Genomic DNA, 17539 nt, shown 5'->3' with positions numbered 1-17539 from the left:
TGTGAGCACCCAGATGAACACTTATCTAAGTTAATTTCGTCTATTGGAATGCGATTGTATTTAATATCGCAAATGTAAATTTTGATGTGGGTCACGTTTCAGATGTTCAAAACACTAACTTTTTCGATGATGCGTTATATTTAATCGGTGGACTGGAATTAATTAAAAGGCAAAATTCACCGGATGTTAATTCGATGGACGTTGGCGTAAGCCGGTCGAGTTAGAAAGTGTTTATTGCATTGGAGGTGTCTTGTGAATCTTTATTAGTGAGATTATACCATTTTAACTAATTACGCATTTAGACTTTAATATTGGATATTCAATTTTTCATACCACGTTAGCACGACATGAAGGGTTTTCCGGTTTAATAAAAGCATCGAAATTCGAAACCCCAAAACAAGAAACCTTTTTAAAGGGACAAAATGAGATAAATTAAGATTCGCTAAAACCCAAGTTAAATCCGTGGTTTGAAATTTAATCTCTCTTTCCACAAATTAATTTTTTGGGGGCCCCGCATGGTGCCCCAAAGCAAAACGCCGCGTCGTTCTACCATTTGCCTTCGGAAGTGATCTGTCACTGTCAACGTAATCAGAGGTTCCAAGCTAGCTTCAACATGACGTCATCGCCATTTCTTTAACACTCTCTCTCTCTCTCTCTCTCTCTCTCAAGCATTTATTTATTAATAATTTGTCCAATTTTTTTTTATTTCTTTATGCTTTTATGGATGTGGGGGAAACCCTAGCTTTGCTTGGAAGTTGGGAGCAACGGTGGTGCCAACGACGCGGAACGATGTTTGAAGATTCTTTGGTCATCACCATCTCTCTCTCGCTCTCTCTCTCTCTCTCTTTCTTTTTCCATCTTCCATCACCAAAAGCTCCGATCTTTGACCGCCTTTCAAAATCGTGCATACATTTCACACGTCGTCACCATCATCTTCACAGTAACTCTCTCCCGCGTGAGTCCGAAAAAATATATAATTCATATCCATGAAGAGTAATTCATAAGGTAGCGAGTCGAATTATCGTATCAACTATCAAGTCATTTACTATGGGCGTCCCGCTCATTCGAACTTCCGGTTTATTACTTTAATTTGTGAATTAATCTCGCGAGTTGGATCGAGTGTTTCCCGGACATTTTAATATTTTTCAAAATGGTGTTCAAGGAAACGGTCAGCCATTGGACGGTCCTCGGCTAGTGGCGTTGAACAGGGAATAGACTAGTAATCCTGTGGTTATGACGACCAAAGACCGGTCTTAACTAAAGAAACTGAGAATCACATCTCACTCGGCTTCTCCTTTTTCTCGGTCAAACTCCCTCTCCTCTCTTTGATTTTCCCCCTTCGTTTGCAAATCGGAAAGGATGGATTTCGTATAAATATTGACCAGCCATGGCCACCATCTCCCTCCTTCCTCAGGGCGTCGCTTGTCTTCTGATGTTTCTTGGATCTTCCTTCTTCTTCTGAACCCCATTCAAGACGCGAAAGTTCTGTCTCTCTTTCTCAGATCTGTCTAGACCGACCCGGTTCTGATTTAAGCTCCCACCAATCTCAGAGTCTTTGTACTTTACGAGAAACCCATCACCAGATTTCGTTGCTCGAGGTCTTGCTCGAAGAGCATCTGATCTCCGATGCTACTGTAGCTTTTTGCGCATCAGAAACAGCTCTGAAAACCGAGTCGTCTTTCGAGAGTCTCGTTGAGAGTGTTCTTTTTTTTTTTTTAAGTCATGGAGAATATGGGAGATTGGGAAAAGATGAACTTGCTGAATGAGCTGATACAGGGCAAAGAGCTCACCAAGCAACTCCAGGACCAACTCCATTTACCCGTTTCATCATCTTCTTCTTCTTCTTCTTCGTCGCGTGATCAAACCCATGAAATGCTCATCCACAGGATCCTGTCCTCATATGATAAGGCGCTGTCCATGCTCAATGCGGAGCCTCCAGTCGGAGGGTGCCTGCGCCGGTTGTCCGAGTCGCCCCCATCGCTCGGTGGGAGCCCGATGAGCGGAGGAGACTCAGACCGGGATCTTAACGACGGTTCTACTCAGAGGAAGAGGTAAACAACTGAAGTTGATCATGGGATTTTTTTCTTTTTTTTTCCGTTGTTGCATGCATGGCTATGTCCTTGATGTCTGCATGTGGACATGATTGTTGCCTGATTTCGCGATGCCAACCGAACGTGTTGCAGAAAGGCGATACAGCGTTGGACAAAGCAGGTCAGGGTCGCCCCAGGCTCCGAACTCGAAGGGCCGCTCGATGATGGATTCAGTTGGAGGAAGTATGGTCAGAAGGACATTCTTGGAGCCAAGTATCCGCGGTGAGTTTAGCGACGATCGATTCTCTAGTTCTCAGGTCTTGAAGCTGTATCACCACAAAAGATTCACTAGAACATTATTCCCTTTGTTCAAAGTAAACACCTTCTCATCTTGCCTTTCTCACTCCTGCTGCAATATCATCCCAAGGTGTTACAGGAGCCACATCCTTGAAAACATTAAGAAGGAAGGGCTAGAAGGCTTTCGGTTATCGACGGCTCGTTTTGTTATCGACGTCGCGATCGCCTAAGAAAGCTTTAGGCTATCGACGGCTCGTTTTGTTCGGCAGCTTTTCACGTCACCATCCCGCTTCTCTGCCTTAGCCTACTAAAGTTCGACCTATAATTGAACACATTCGAAGTAGCTCGGCCATGGGCGCTCACAAGTTTCGTTATGTTTCTTTGGCCTCTATATCTAGCTCTCACTGATGATTTTCCCACACTTCACGTTCAGGGGCTACTATAGGTGCAGCCATCGGAATGTCCAAGGTTGTCTGGCTACCAAGCAAGTGCAAAGATCCGACGACGACCCCACCGTCTTCGAGATCACATACCGCGGACGGCACACGTGCAATCACCCCCCTGCCGCCGTCGTCCCTCCTTTTCCGCTGCCTGAAAATCAAACCGGGTCCAGTGCCTCCCTCGACGGCCCCCCTCTCCAAATCATACAACCCCAACCTGAACAAAACCAAACGCAGTCGCAAGACGTTGCCTTCGACTTCCGTGGAGACCTCGCAGTCATAACTCAGAACTTGGACTCCAACAATGACGATCACAACCAATCTTCTTCCATGTTCGGCTTCCCTTCCGCCTCGGATAATATCTTCGGCGTCATGAGTAACAGCAGCCATTTCTCTAGTACCTCTCATTTCCTATCTTCCTTCCAGGCCGGCCCGAATTTAGGCTCTACAGAATCCGAGCTCGCTATGATTGTCTCAGCCGCTACTTCAGGGAACAACTCTCGAGCAACAGCACATTTGGATTCAGATCTTCCGCCTCGCGGCATGGAGTTCGCTAATGAGGACATTTCCTTTGACAGCACCGGATTCTTTCCCTAGATTTTGAACCCAAACAATCTAGGAAACACTGTGGTAATATCAAGAGTTATAGTTATAGGTTTGAACTTTAGGCGTTTGCTTTTTCCAGGTTATAGCTTAGGCAGCAAGGAAAGCTAGACAGATTGATGTCTCCTTGCTCTTCTCTAATTATACTTCATCAATCCTAATTACTCGGTCGACGGATAGTATAGGAAACTCTTCATTTTTAAGTTTTCGCTTCCTGCGATATCGATTGCTCATGTTACGTGATTGTATTCAGCTCATCAAGAATAAAAAGATTTGAATGTTTTACATAGTTTTTCTGTCCCTGATGTAGTACTTGGCCTGACGTACGTAGGGAAGCAACATGCAGCAATACATGTGAACACAATTGCATCCCTCGAGCCAAAATCATATCTTTTTTTTCCGTAGAATTCAGTGTGGATTATAGCCAGCACGTAACATGTTACTCCTATACTATACAATGCGAATGCTTCTACAATTTCTGAGTAACAGTTCGTCGAGAGTTAGATTGTCGTTTAACCACTTAAAGATGCATAATAACCATTTGTAGGAAAAAAAAATCAAGGAAATAAATGAGTTGGAAGTCTTAAAACTTGTCACGAAAATAAAATTGTATTCTAAAACTTTCAAAAGGTGCAATCAAGTTTGTCAAATTGATGAAATCAAATCCTTCCTTTGATTGCACTTTTTGAAAGTTTCAAGAACTTGATTACACTTTTGTAACAAGTTTTAAAAGTTGATTACACCTTTCGAAAAATCTAAGACTTGATTGTACTTTCATAATAAATTTTAAGACTTGATTGCATTTTTTAAAATGTTTAGGATTCAATTGTACTTTCCTAACAAGTTTTAAGGCTTCCAATGCAACTATCCCAATATTCAAGTATTCTTTCAAAGAAACACTGTATACCGAGATTTCGACCAAATACGTGTTCTTATGATCAAGTTATGAGCCATCAATGATTTCTTAAGCAAGTATATGTTGGCCGAACTGATATTACTGTTTCAGGTGGCTACTCAGAGAACCCAACAAAAGGCCAGCTATTCAAAACTGGAAACATGAGGTGAATTTCACGCATGATTATGCCTCTAGAAAAGGTCCACAGGCGAAAGAGAAACGATCAGAATTCGGTCGATCCGGAGGAAGAATATATGCGCCGACCAGTCCCCGAGTCGCAAAAATGAAAATACAGCGTACTCTCGCATGCCATGATGAAATAGAATTAATCGATTTCCATTGGCAACATTTATTCAATTACTGATACAAACAACAGATAAAGAGCTCATAAAAGAACAACTCAACCACGGAGAGAAAGCAATGCTGACGTCACCATGTGCAGAGATCCAGTAACCACAAGAAGAGCCGGTTCCTTTCGGGCTTTTCTCTTCAGAAATCTATTTGCAGCATGCAGAGAATCAGCCAATGAACCGTCAGCAGCAGTTACTATGACTTTATCTTCCATCCCGATCAAAGAGCACTCCGATCCATCCCCAAATGATTCTTGATATTCAGGCATTTTATCGTGAAGAACCGCAATGCCCATTCTTTCAGATTCTTGAATCCAGCAATCTCGTAACAAAGTCGAGGGAGTCGTACGAGCATTGCCCCCGGCAATATCAACCTCTGTCAAGACGACAGCTTCTAATCTCGCACCTGAAAAATGGCACAGCGTATCTTTTGGTGTGCTAGATGCACTCAAAGAGAAGGCATAGAAATGAAGCACGACCTACAATGAGAGGTTGCACTAGACATACAGACCATAACTAACAGGATTGATGGAATTGTTGATTGTTGCCGGCAGCTATTGATCTCAATTTCTAATTTGCTACACTTAGATCAGTGATAAGATTAAAAGTGGGTCAAGCATACTTTAACCAGAAATTACCGGAAAGCAACTCTTTTGCAAAGGCTGCATGGTCTTTGTCCCTAGCCATTGCAACGATGAGGGCCAATGGCGCATCAGGAAAGGTCATTTTGATAGTATCAACCAAAGCTCTAGCAGATTCTTTGGTGTGCGCTGAGAACAGTACAGAATCAATTACAAGATTCACGAAATCTGTCAATGATCTACTAAGCAAACACATATTAGGACAACACAAAAAAAACACACACACACACCAATTATGGCAGAAGTACATGTGAAAACGCACAATGCCAGATATTGATCCCCTCGAAAATATGGATACTAAAGTCATGGCAAATTATAGATGCATGCGCCTCTCTCAAGTCTCAATAAAGAGATATCTGCAGTATGAATAAATTAAAGTCATAATACTACCAACATAGAAGGAAAGACAGCCTTTTTTTTTATTGGTTTGTCAGAAATGAGTCATGTGAAAAGAGTAGGTACTGAATATTCATTTGAGTTCCGACCAAAAAAAAAAATGCAATTGAGTACCACAATACCTCCATCCAACAGTATTGCTGCTCCAGGTAGTCCCAGTGCCTCGGCCTCTGAAAACGTAAGAAATTGGCTTCTTCCCAGCAACTGGGTATGCTCCAATCCAGCTCTTATGGATTGATCAGAGACTGTCCATCCTGCAGTCAGGAAGACAAGACACGAATTAAAAAGAAGAAACAAAAGATATTTTTACATATTCTTAAACTGACAGGACCAAAATGACCCAAAAAAAAAAAAAATGAAAAAAGCTGACAGGACCAACATGTTTAATGATCAACAGAAGTGCTACGAAGCAATGAAGTGTCTAACATCATGGAAGAAACAACATAAAGCATTGAACAAATGGTCATTTTGTGTCGGATCCGACTGAAATAATCAGAAGTCACAAAGTGATGCAGAGGGCTCAATTGTCTAGGAGGGCTCCGTCTCATAAAAACACAGGCAGACGCAAGATTCTGACTTTTGAAAGAGCATCAAGCTCTCTCAAGACACAAGTTCAGCATTTCTAAAGAACTATGATATAAAATGGAGATCACTGAAGATGAGCCTTAAAAAAGACTTATACTTGAGCACAATATGCATCAATACATTAGCATAGAACCTTGCAACAAAATCATACAGCAATAATGACCACGACGGCAAAGACAATCATGGAAAATCAACCCAATGAAACATTGGTAATTGCTAGTACCCATGTCACGAAGGCAGAGTGCGGTGCATGTGGCTGTTACTGCATTCTGAAGCTGGTGGCCCCCGAGCATGGACATCCTTACATCCAACAAATTAGTAGACTGCATGATCCAAACGACATGTCTCCATGAAATCTCCCAATACCTCAAAATGTAGTGATCAGAGACTATTCAGAGATTTCTAATAAGGTCATACCAGCTGCAAGTCCCTCTCAACTTCTAAGACAACGTCACAATGCTGACAAGGCCTACCATTGAGAAAGCAAATGCTTTTTATAACACTTCTTTTCCCAGCATCAGATGCTAAGACCACTGACGAATTCATTACTGAAGCTTTATCACGAAGAATGTGCTCAATTTGTGGAACAAATGGTCCGCCCAGCACCAACTGAGATTGTGATCACATGTCAGAATTAAGAGCACGGCTAAGCTGATTATAAGAACATTGCACAAGATAACAAACTTTATACAAGGTTTATTCTATCTTAAGCAGTCACTCGACCAGAAAGTGAGTCCAGCGACCTCAATATAGACAAGTGGGTCTCGGGACCATTAGTTACCAATGTCATTCTAAGAGCTCTTATGCTCTATACGAATCTGACATCTTCATCTAGTTCAGCAGTATTAAATGGTTAAAGGTTTCATAAAAGATGCATGCATTAATTTGAAGGAGATCCAGAAAAGTCCAGTTGCCATGGGACATAGTGGCTGTACTTGCGCAACCGGCTTCTTTTTATGTGACTGCTCAAAGGTGAAAAAGAACAATACAGCAAGCAGTCCATGTCCACTTGTTGCTTTTCCAGCAAGATTAGATTAATGAAGAGTTCCTTTCAAATTTTCAACCAAAATTAAAGCAGAAAGTGTTACAGTTTTGAAGGACATTCAAGCGAACATGGAGGTAGTTACAAACGTGTCATGCAAATAAGCAGCAAGACAACCTAACTGGACGGCCATGCTTAACGATCCCAGATTTTGCCATTGCTATACTTTCCAAAGAACCTCCAAGAGCATCCATATGTTCCTTGCCTATTGTTGTTATGACTGATGCAAGGAGCCCAGAACTAGGAATAACATTTGTAGCATCTCGAGCACCTCCCAGGCCGGCCTGTTTACATAAGAAAAGGACATCACTATTGTATCCATTTTCCAAGTTTTCAGTCATGAATAAGGATGACAAGAGAATTCGTAGGGAAACTGGTGAAAAGAATAGTGTAAAGCCATGGAAAAGAGATCTAATAATTAGTAAAATCAACCTCAATAACTGCCAGATCAACATTCTCTTGGGAAAAGAGCGTGAATGCCACAGCAGTAAGAACCTGAAATATATTGGTTCATCAGTATGAAAAAGATCATTCAATAAGAAAAGGGTGCATGTTGCTGCATTTGCAAACAGATTGCACCCATACCAGTGCAATCCCTCAAAAAAGATTTTAATAGACAAGAAAGACCAAAAGTCGACAAGCTTTCAGACAAAACGATGCATGCTGTTGATGGAGTTATCTTTGTCAGCGAATATTATGAGCTGTTATTTATAAAAAAAAAAAAAGAAAGGAAGGAAGTGCAGTGGATCTCCCAACCTAATTCAACTGCAAAACTCACACTTGGAACTCAAATGCATAATTAGTGCAACAAAAAGATAAAAGAGGACAAAAGGGATAAAAGAGGGGAAAAAAGGAAGACAAGTTAGAGAGAGAACCAAACAGGCAAAACTCTCTTTGCCTGTTTGATTCATTCATATTTATGGCCCACTAAGGTGGTTCATTGTTCGTCACTAGTATTTGTATGCAGCAGCTACGGGAAAAACTCACGAAGACAAGCTCTTAAAATAGTCAACAAGGTGTTGTTTCTGAGAAATAGGCCAGCATACCTCAAAATGGCTCAGGCAACCATTTTCAAGTACTATTGACTCATCAAGAATGTCTTTTATCTGGTGGAATAGGTAATCTAGTTTCTCTGCTGGCACAGGCTTGGCTGGATTTCCCACCAACATGCGTTCTCTGATTGACAGAATATGCGGGCTGCAACCAGAACATATTGCCAGTCACAAGGAAGGAGACAATGAGAAAGCAACCAAAGAAAAGGAAATATAAGAAAGTCAATAGATGTTATAACACAACACCTAGTATAACAACCCACGGCATATCCTTCTGCATTTAAGATGTTCACAAGAAATGCTGCAGTAGATCCTTTCCCCTTCGTCCCAGCAATGTGCACAGCCTATGCGGTTGTTAGGAGAGAGTAACATGAAGACATACACAGATTAGAGAGATACAGAGAAGCAATAAAGCATGCAAGATAAACAGATACCTCTACAAGGATGTCTCAGAAATGAAAACTGAAACTACTTCATCGATCCAATGATCAGACAGACAAAAAAGGAGTCCAATAAGTGTACTTTTCACACGCAAACGACTGAAACAAATTCAGTCGTAATAACACAAATAAACCAATTATAAAGTAACAAAGATTATGTTGCATTAACCAGCTGGGGTTAAATCTAAGTTCTTGAACTTCTCATGGGTCAAAATACATTTTTGTAAACAAAGAAAGAGGCTCAATTAGAAGAACAATGAAAAAGAATTTGAGCAAAGAGCAAACCTTGAACCTTGAATCAGGATTCCCCAAACGACCCATCAACCTTCTCATCCGACCAAGATCAAACCCGTCATCCGAATCCGTGCCTGCACCTTTTGGCACTCCTGATTTTTCATAGTTCTTGAGCGAATCTAGATATTCAACAAGTTCCCTCATTTCCACATCCCCTGAGGATAAAGAAGGCCCTTGTGTAAATGGTAAAAACCACTGCTTGTTATAGAATGATTTTCTGAGAGAAAAGGCAGGGCTCGAGCTGATGAGCTTCAAAAACTGCATTTCTTTGGTTCCTGTATCCCACCAAAGAAAAGAGAGATCAAGAACTAGACACTGCAAATTCTTTACTATACCACTGGTTCAAAATTATCAGTCATCTAATTACCAGAGAAAACATGCATCAGTCATCTCAAAACCAAATGCACTTATTTCAGAGAGAGAGAGAGAGGGCTGGAGAGAGGGGCGAGGTCAAACATAAGTCACAGATTATTATCGCATTGAAGTTTTCAAATGCCAGGTAAGTGAGACAACAGACATTTAAGAGAGACTGTAAAATTGGAGTGTCATAATATGATAATATGTTCGATTCAAATAGAAGTATTTGAGTCATCCTGGAGTCTAAACAAAAGAAATCCCTCCAGCACCTTCCACAAGTATATAGGTTCTTCATGAGTCATTTGTATCCAAAGCCACATCAAACAAGTCTATCTCAATCTTGCTAAAACTGCAATCTCCAAAGCGCTCTGTCCATCCAATGTCGATAACTTCCCTATTGTCCCACACATCTCAAGCTTTCGTTAGCCTTCTATCGAAGAGCAAATTCTCCATGGAGCATTTCATGCTTCAACTTGTGAACATGTCAAAGGGTTTAGGAACAAGATTTCTCATTTTGTGAAACTGTCCCAAGGTCAAAACACTGTTACTGTGTAGTTCAACTCCTTCTGGGACATCATCTTGTTGCTATGCTATCTTCAAAGTGGTACACTAAAACCACGTGAGGGTTAAACCATTCTTTCCACTGCAGATGGTAGAATGGATACAGGAAAAGGGCTGCAACCTTCAGCAGTCCAACTGCTTATTCAACTTGTCCAAAGTACTATATATCCTACTCATCTCAGGGTGTGTTTTCTCTCCAGCTATGAATTCATAAACATCCCCATTAAGTTGAAGTGAGCTGCAACCAGGTGCCTTGTAAACTCCTCTGCTTGTCATCAACTTTCTTATTCTTCGAACTTCATCTTGCTTTCCAGCAACAGCATATAAGTTAGAAAGTAGAACGTATGCTCCACTGTGACATTCCAGCTGCACAAGTCTCTCAGCTGCAAACTCAGCCATCTGTGAGTTTCCTTGCTTACAGCAAGCTTGAAGTAAAGCTCTCCAAGCAATAGCTTCTTCAAACGGGCCACTCCTTGGAACTTTCAGGAGTGTTTCCTTTGCAACTTCCAGATACCCTGCTTGGCAGAGGAGGTCAACTAAGCAACCATAGTGTTCACTCTTAGGCTCAATTTTGTACTCTGTCAACATTTTATACAACAGCCTCAGACCTTCACGTGGCAAACCTGAATGGTTGCATGCAGTGAAGATGGATATGAATGTGATGTCATCTGGTCGAACGCCACCATTCTCCATCTCTGTAAACAGCTTGAGTGCACTCACTCCATGGCCATTAACTGCATAACCCGAAATCATAGCATTCCAGCAAATATTATCTTTTTCTGGCATTGCATCAAACAGTTTCTTGGCTATGTCTATATACCCACATTTGGCATACATATCTATGAGACCGGTACACAGTCGAGAACTCAACGTCAACCAAAACCGGTTGACAAACCTGTGAATCCAAATACCAGTATCCAGAGCCCCCAAGTGAGCGCAAGCAGAGAGTGTGCTAACCAGCACCGACTCATCAGGCTCAACACCATTCAACTGCATCAAGCGAAACATGTACAGTCCTTCCTTGAAACAACCATTCTGTACATATCCAGAAATCATAGCACCCCATATCCCTTTATCCTTCTCAGTAACCTCATCAAACAACACCCTTGCACTATCCACATCTCCCACTTTTGAATATGCAGAAATCATTATCGTCCATGAAATAACACACCGCCTAGGAATTTCATCAAACACCTTTCTCGCTGCTCTCATAAGTTTATGCTCACAGTACATAGAGACCAAGCTATTGCCCACAAAAATATCTGACAGAAGTCCCAGTTTTAACCCATGCCCGTGAACAGAATCTCCTAGATAATGGTCATGCAGCTTTGCACAAGCCTTCAGTACATAAGGAATTGTGTAATTATCGGGACAAAAACCGCTTATCAACAACCTATTGTACATGCTCATGGTACTGAAAAATTCGTTATTGAGCAAGAAAGCTTTGATAATGGTGTTGTAGATACAGATGGTGGGCATTTGAATCCGTTGGAAAAGTTCCCATGCATAATGAAGGCTTCCATGACGGGGGTCTGCACAAAAAGCTACGAGTCTGCTTAGTGCAAAGCTGTTACCCCCAAGCCCACATGCGATCACCTGTCCATGAGCTTCTCTCAAGTGTCGCATGGTCTTGCATTTCTCCAAAAGCAGGAGGCATCTCCTCCTGCTAGCGCTAGACATGAGCTGTCTCAACCAGTTCCCTGTGAGATATAGCATCAACACGAGCATTGGCAAAGGACATCGATCATGATTTGTCTCGAAAGCAAAACCCGAATTCAGGCTCAACCATTACGACCCAATATCCACCTAGGGATCGCATTTATACAGAATGGGAAAGCATGCTCTGCCAAAAGTACCGGTCAACAAAACAAACCCGACTCTTCGGAAACATTTCATCGAGCACCTAGCATGAGCTACCGCATTGAGGGAACGAAGAGCGGCAATAACAACAGAGAAACGGCGGAATCGTTTCAATGAACCGCAAGATCGGAAATTTACAATTTCGCATTTCCATTACATCGTGAAATCTTCCTTTCCCAAATGACGAAGGAAAAGAAAAAATGGAGATCAAAGTTTTGCGTACCTTTTATCAGTCAGAGATTGAACGGACCATGAGTTCTGTTTCAATGGAAGAGCAGAGTTTGTGTGAGAGATTCCGAGGATTTTGGGTGTAAACTGCAAGTTTGAGTGACGTTCAACGTTGGTCGTCAAGATAAGAATGCGGATTGAATAATAATAATAATAATAATAATAATGATGATGATAAGTTAATTTCTCTTGTCATATCCAAGATGATTGGAGTTAATTTAGATTAGAATGAATTAAACAGTAAAATATTAAACTAAATTACTTAGGAAAAAAAAAAAAACCTCTTCTACTAACACACTAGACGACGATGATCGGCGGTGGCGGTCCATTTCTAATGGCAACCTCTATGGCGAGGTTTAATTGATCATGGTAATCATGATCACGGTAGTCGCCTTTATTGCAATGACCAATGTCACGCGTAGTGAGCTTCCTTCGCAGCTCAATTAAACTCATAAGATACTGCAAGGTGCGATCATTTCGTGCATGTTAATGAAGGAAAAGTTTCGGGCAATCAGGGGCGATGCTCAACGAGGCTGCTATTATGTAAAAGCAAATGCATCATTTTTGTTCTTTTCTATCTTCTTATAATTTTTTGAAAATTCCAAAAAATGGCCCAAAGTTATGCCATTTTCTCAAATAAGGATCTCAAATGAATTTTGTTTCAAATATAGACCTAAAGTCCTCTCATTTCTTCAAACAAAGATTTGAACCGAACGTTATTTCAAATAAGGGCTTGAAGTGACCATGAAATTTAAAAAAAGGACATGATTTCAAGGACATTTCGATCTTTTTCTATATTTAATTCTTTTTTTATTAAATTTTTTCATGTTTCTTTAAAATTTAACAAAAAGAAAAAAAACATATAGGAGCGTAAGGCTGCCCCTCCCGCCTCTAGCCGTAGCCGACCCCTAGGGGCGTGGCGAAATCCGATGGGGTCGCCGGAGGCTCGACAAGGACCGGCAACCCCATTGACCGGAGGCGAGGGTCATTGGCTGGCCCTCATCCGACTTTCATTTGGACATATTCCGGTTTTTTCAATCCAATGTGCTTGCTAAATGCTGGACATGACAATTTTTATCCTACCCTCCTACGCAAATGAGTTCTCACTTAAAGTCTTAATAATTTGATAAAAGATATATATTCGACAAGTAATTTCTGACATTTTGATAAATTTTTCATTTTTAGAATTACGTTATCGGATATCTTGAGATATTTATTTGTCAACAAAATACTTTTAATTCTTAAACAGTGATTACCCTTTGCCCCGTAATTAACATATGTTAATTACAATTTTTACGGGAACAAAACGTGTTACAAACTTTCTCAATTAATAAGCGTGTGAAGTAGAAACTGAAAAATGGCCAGACAAAAAAAATGAATTGAGGAAAACTTTCATATTGTTAAGAGCACGTGACGACCATTCATGACCACGTGATCGGACACTGTTTCGGCTACGTCAATCGTCTCTCGGAAGCCAACCGGTGCTCTGGTTTTCCGATTCCGATCTTCCGCGACACTCCCCTCTTTCTCTCTCCGGACTCGGTCACCTGCGACAAGCGCGAAGACCATAAGCCCTAGCAGAACGAGGCTGAAGGCTTCACTTCTTCTCACGAGGAAGCCGATTGATGCCAACTTTCCCGTTTGGGATGCGCCGCCTTCTCTGTGGTTTCTCTCATCAAAAGTCTGCTGCTCTTTCGTCGCGTGAAGCGGTTGGAAATTGAAACAAAGATCGTATTTTCAGTTGTTGGTAGTTTCCTCTTCCTTCTGTTATGCATTGGGTTGTTCTGTTTATGGTCTCTTAGGTTGTTGTTGTTGGATTGCATTACGCGAAAGCTAGAGACTAGAGTGAACCTGGATACTGTTAGTGTGTGACCGAGTTGGTTTTTGTTAACATGTATTTAGGATTCTTTCTATCTTTTAAGTTCATAGTGGCCCCTTCTTGTGTCATAATGCTACGTAGGGCTTTCCTAATTGGAAGTTTGAGATCTTAATCTGGGTATGTTTGATTTGTTGAAGTTTAGGAGACACTGTGATTCGATATGGATTTGAACTCGGATGAAGTGGAATGCCTCGATGACAACAGGGGCTTGGATTTTGTTGAAAAAGAGTTGGAAGCTTGTAGGTTTAGCGCAGCCGTGGATAGGGGTGGGAGTGTGGAAGAGAGAATCGTGAGGTTGGAATTGGAGAACCGGAAATGGAAGAGTGATTATGAAGCACTCAAGGACAAATTCAAGGCACTAGAAGCTGAAAAGCAGGCTATTGAGTGTGAAGTTGGGGTTTTGAAGCAAGAGAACAGCGAGATCAAGAAACAAATTTCAGGTTTCGAATGCGATAAAGGTTGTAAAAGTGGTGACACTAACGGTGCAGGGGTCAAGAAGTTTGTTGACTTGATAGAGGAGCAAGAAGAAGAAGATAAGGTTCTCCAGCTTATGATTGAGAACAGGGTTCTTGAATGTGAGAAGAACAAGGCTGAAAGAGATCTGGAGGTTTTGAGACAAAGCCTCCAGGAACTGGAGTCACGGGTTTTACAGATGGAGGCTAACTCTAACTCCGTGGCGCAAGCTGGGCACCACCTTCTCAATGGAAGCAAAATTCGAGTTGAATTTCCTAATGAACTCGCAGAAGGTGTGAGCAGAAGAAAGGAAATGGACCATCTCAAGGAGTCATGTGGTGGACATTGGGATGCACGGATGGTGGATTTGGTTGATGTAGGCTTTGGTTGCGAAACATGTGGTAAAGAAACTACAAATTTCAAAGTTTCGCGTACTTTGACCTTTCGACATCATTTTGTTTGCTTTTAATGTAGATAGTTAGTTTTCTAGCATTTATGATGGATGGGCATGATTTACATTGATCATTTTATTATTATGTATCTCATGCGTACAATGGATTGGAGAACCTTTTTATAACTTTCTTATTCATTTAGTTCATCTTGATTATCTAATCGGTGAGTTTCACATAGCCCAAAAAAAAAAAAAAGATCATCTAATCGGCATCGGCGAGTTTCCTTTAGTAGTTGACCTTGAGGTAATCATTCTCAGTGATCAGCATTTTTTTACGCATAGTCAAATCTGTACATACTTCCCTTTTTGGCAAAGTTACCAGCTGTGTTCACATACAATATGCTTTGGTTTTTCTTGGGCAGCTACTCCTCCAAACTTTACAATGCAAATTAACTCATGTGATGATAAAGGCGAAAAAGAAGTTGCATGCCTACAATACGGCAGGAGAGCTAGGAAAAAGTTACTATTCAAAGAGGAGGAAAGCCCTGGCAGAAAAATGGCCCCATCTACGCCTGGAGTTGCCAAACCCCACACTGTTGGCATTATTGACATCCATGATAGTGATGAAGAAGAAGATAAAGCTCACGACGAAACATGTGCTCTCGACAATCAGGAAAATTCAAAGGGTTTGGATGTAGATTACCGCTCATGTAAGGGGATTCTAGAGGGTGGGAAAGCAATGACTATTGAGAACAGTGCAAGGACCTGTCATGAAGAGGACTACCATGACAGTATTGCCGGTGATGAAGATAACTCCACTGTGCTGACTCCAAAAAGGAAACGGGCTTTTAATGTTATTGAGACTGATAGTGAGAGTGGTGACGATGATTGTGTTCCAATAGGTAGGCTAAAGAGGATGCATCTTCAGGAATTATATAAACCCGGTGACACCACTTCTGAAATGAATCAGTGCCAAACAGCTAATGCTTCTCCAGGTAACCACGTCAAACATGCTCAGACCCCCATGAGGCAGCGCCTAATGACATTGAGGAATCGTGAGGCTAAAGCGAAGGCAAAACAAAAATCATCCAGCGGAGTTCAGCATCATCATGTAGGCCCTACCACCGAAGATGCTGAGACTGAGGATTCTGAAGATTTTGGATTGGACAGTGATAACGACAGCTTGAGCAACTTTATAGTTGATGATTCTGATGCTTCTGATGGGGATGATGCTTCTGGTCAGTCAGAAGACACATCTGATGGTGAAACTGACTTTGGCGAGATTTTATCGAGAATTAAAAGAAGCAAAGATCATAAGTCTGAGTGGAAATTTGAGGCAGACATGCTTGCAGCATTTGCTAAGGAACCTGAATTATGCATGAAAGCTGTATGTGCTCTCTATCGACAGCAAACTGCTGATGAGAGAATTAGTAAGGAAGCATTACACAGCAATCAACGTGGGTTTAGCAAGTTTGATGCACGCAGGTAGTTTGTATTTCCAACATCCTTATTGATACTCTTTCCTTTGTCAATTTGTTTAGTACTGATGCATGTGTCAAAGCTGCCTGCAAGTTGCACTTGTATTATGTCTTCTCGTGACTCTGCTTTGATGTTATCTTATGCATAAGCATGTTATGTTTACCTTGTTTTTCCTTAAACGAGCGAGGTGGTATTACACTGTGTGCTGGAAGCTTATATGCTTCCATCGATCTATTGGTTACTACAAGTTTCAGGTCTTTTGTCTATTACTTGATAAACTTATTGCCTGATGGTTCTATTTGTTTGGTCTTCCTTTGGTACAAGATGTGTGTTGCTTTCAGTGATCTTTATCCGTACGTGTTGCCCGATATTTGTATTTATTTCTTGTATCTTTCTTCTGTTAGATAATGCACCTTTTGCACGAATGCAGCTTTTGGCTCGGCGATAGTCTTGTTTAATATGTTCCTTTTGGGGTTTTGTGGAATTGAATAAAAATCTTATGTATCCAGTTTATGAATTCCAGCTGCTCTCTTGTTAATATGTCATGGTGTTCTGCTTAGGGGCTGCGCTTTGGGTGAGTTCCTTACCGACGGAGATCCATCTGGTGGCCTAACGAAGTCTGTTGAGGAGTTAGAGGAGCATGACCCTGCAGCATTAGATCTCTGCCGAAAATTGGCTGATCACTACTCTAAACAGCTGTTTCAGATCTACAAGAACAATGAGGACCCTTTTTTCTTTCCTTCTTGAAGCCTGTTCCAATGCCAATGACGAAGTTGGAGGACATTTTGCCGTTCGGACAAAGATTTTCCCAACTCTTTTAGCTTTTGAGTCAAACCGCAGTGCAAGTCTTGGGGAAATTAGACGGATATGCATAAGTTAGATATTTGCTTTAAAAAGCATAGGGGCTGTATATATGCTATGTCATGTATATGCGGAATTTGACGGAATGTATGTATTGATGGCGTATATATGCACTTTGCTGCTTCACATAAGATCAAATTTCTGAATGATTCTCGTCCAGCGATTAGTTGCAGTTAATACCTTCTCTGCTTCCCCTTCTGGTTGAACTTTCTTGATTTGCAGAGTTTCTGCAATAAAGTGGAGGGTAAGTCCAATTCAGTCTTGTTGACACTTAAATTTTGATTTTTTTATTTTTAGCATAGAAAATTAGGGACTAATCGTAGTCCCTAGCCAAAAAAATATTTAATCATTTTAGTATAGTTTTCATTTTAACATTCATTGCCTTATATTTGCATTAATCAGACC

At 41.1% G+C, this 17539-nt stretch overlaps 4 protein-coding genes across 9 annotated transcripts; 2 read left to right on the top strand and 2 right to left on the bottom strand.

The window, feature by feature from the left end:
• The first annotated feature begins 1561 nt into the window (after positions 1 to 1561).
• LOC115744882 (probable WRKY transcription factor 53) lies at positions 1562 to 3675 on the top strand. Its single transcript, XM_030680284.2, has 3 exons — positions 1562 to 2051; positions 2184 to 2312; positions 2761 to 3675. The coding sequence occupies exons 1-3, from the start codon at positions 1723 to 1725 to the stop codon at positions 3362 to 3364; spliced, it is 1062 nt and encodes a 353-aa protein (XP_030536144.1). The 5' UTR covers positions 1562 to 1722; the 3' UTR covers positions 3365 to 3675.
• Positions 3676 to 4580: 905 nt separating this feature from the next.
• LOC115744816 (dihydrofolate synthetase) lies at positions 4581 to 12212 on the bottom strand. Of its 3 annotated transcripts, none has more exons than XM_048282694.1 (12): positions 12067 to 12212; positions 9057 to 9340; positions 8578 to 8675; positions 8326 to 8476; positions 7712 to 7774; positions 7402 to 7563; positions 6655 to 6846; positions 6461 to 6560; positions 5775 to 5906; positions 5586 to 5612; positions 5254 to 5385; positions 4581 to 5021 (listed from the first exon to the last, which is right to left on the bottom strand). In XM_048282694.1, the coding sequence occupies exons 2-12, from the start codon at positions 9327 to 9329 to the stop codon at positions 4666 to 4668; spliced, it is 1686 nt and encodes a 561-aa protein (XP_048138651.1). In that variant the 5' UTR covers positions 9330 to 9340; positions 12067 to 12212; the 3' UTR covers positions 4581 to 4665. The 3 variants fall into 3 exon arrangements, with proteins under 3 accessions (XP_048138651.1, XP_048138652.1, XP_030536061.1); XM_048282695.1 differs by lacking the exon at positions 12067 to 12212 and adding an exon at positions 9692 to 9828; XM_030680201.2 differs by lacking the exon at positions 5586 to 5612.
• LOC125312463 (pentatricopeptide repeat-containing protein At2g20540-like) lies at positions 10089 to 12044 on the bottom strand. The gene has a single exon (XM_048282696.1). The coding sequence runs from the start codon at positions 11709 to 11711 to the stop codon at positions 10107 to 10109; it is 1605 nt and encodes a 534-aa protein (XP_048138653.1). The 5' UTR covers positions 11712 to 12044; the 3' UTR covers positions 10089 to 10106.
• Positions 12213 to 13528: 1316 nt separating the features above from the next.
• LOC115744794 lies at positions 13529 to 17306 on the top strand. 4 transcript variants are annotated; one of them, XM_030680170.2, is made up of 4 exons: positions 13529 to 13818; positions 14093 to 14804; positions 15217 to 16279; positions 16834 to 17306. In XM_030680170.2, the coding sequence occupies exons 2-4, from the start codon at positions 14111 to 14113 to the stop codon at positions 17018 to 17020; spliced, it is 1944 nt and encodes a 647-aa protein (XP_030536030.1). In that variant the 5' UTR covers positions 13529 to 13818; positions 14093 to 14110; the 3' UTR covers positions 17021 to 17306. The 4 variants fall into 4 exon arrangements, with proteins under 4 accessions (XP_030536030.1, XP_048138718.1, XP_030536006.1 ...); XM_048282761.1 differs by having other exon boundaries at positions 14088 to 14808; positions 15221 to 16279; XM_030680146.2 differs by having other exon boundaries at positions 13530 to 13818; positions 14088 to 14804.
• Positions 17307 to 17539: the final 233 nt, after the last annotated feature.

This window comes from Rhodamnia argentea, chromosome 7 (assembly GCF_020921035.1).
Source record: "Rhodamnia argentea isolate NSW1041297 chromosome 7, ASM2092103v1, whole genome shotgun sequence".
Taxonomy (NCBI): Eukaryota; Viridiplantae; Streptophyta; class Magnoliopsida; order Myrtales; family Myrtaceae; genus Rhodamnia; species Rhodamnia argentea.
The sequence above is the reverse complement of the archived record's forward strand: the minus strand, read 5'-3'. Positions and strand labels throughout refer to the sequence as shown.

Excerpts from the sequence above, each read along its gene's own strand:
- LOC115744882 (XM_030680284.2), top strand. The coding sequence starts at position 1,723 with ATGGAGAATATGGGAGATTGGGAAAAGATGAACTTGCTGAATGAGCTG. Across the intron at positions 2,052-2,183 it reads GGTTCTACTCAGAGGAAGAG|AAAGGCGATACAGCGTTGGA; the intron begins GTAAACAACTGA and ends AACGTGTTGCAG. Across the intron at positions 2,313-2,760 it reads CTTGGAGCCAAGTATCCGCG|GGGCTACTATAGGTGCAGCC; the intron begins GTGAGTTTAGCG and ends CTTCACGTTCAG.
- LOC115744816 (XM_048282694.1), bottom strand. The coding sequence starts at position 9,329 with ATGCAGTTTTTGAAGCTCATCAGCTCGAGCCCTGCCTTTTCTCTCAGA. Across the intron at positions 6,561-6,654 it reads TTGAGAGGGACTTGCAGCTG|TCTACTAATTTGTTGGATGT; the intron begins GTATGACCTTAT and ends TGGATCATGCAG. Across the intron at positions 5,022-5,253 it reads TGCAAAAGAGTTGCTTTCCG|GTGCGAGATTAGAAGCTGTC; the intron begins GTAATTTCTGGT and ends GCCATTTTTCAG.
- LOC125312463 (XM_048282696.1), bottom strand. The coding sequence starts at position 11,711 with ATGCTCGTGTTGATGCTATATCTCACAGGGAACTGGTTGAGACAGCTC.
- LOC115744794 (XM_030680170.2), top strand. The coding sequence starts at position 14,111 with ATGGATTTGAACTCGGATGAAGTGGAATGCCTCGATGACAACAGGGGC. Across the intron at positions 14,805-15,216 it reads CTTTGGTTGCGAAACATGTG|CTACTCCTCCAAACTTTACA; the intron begins GTAAAGAAACTA and ends TTTCTTGGGCAG. Across the intron at positions 16,280-16,833 it reads AGCAAGTTTGATGCACGCAG|GGGCTGCGCTTTGGGTGAGT; the intron begins GTAGTTTGTATT and ends TGTTCTGCTTAG.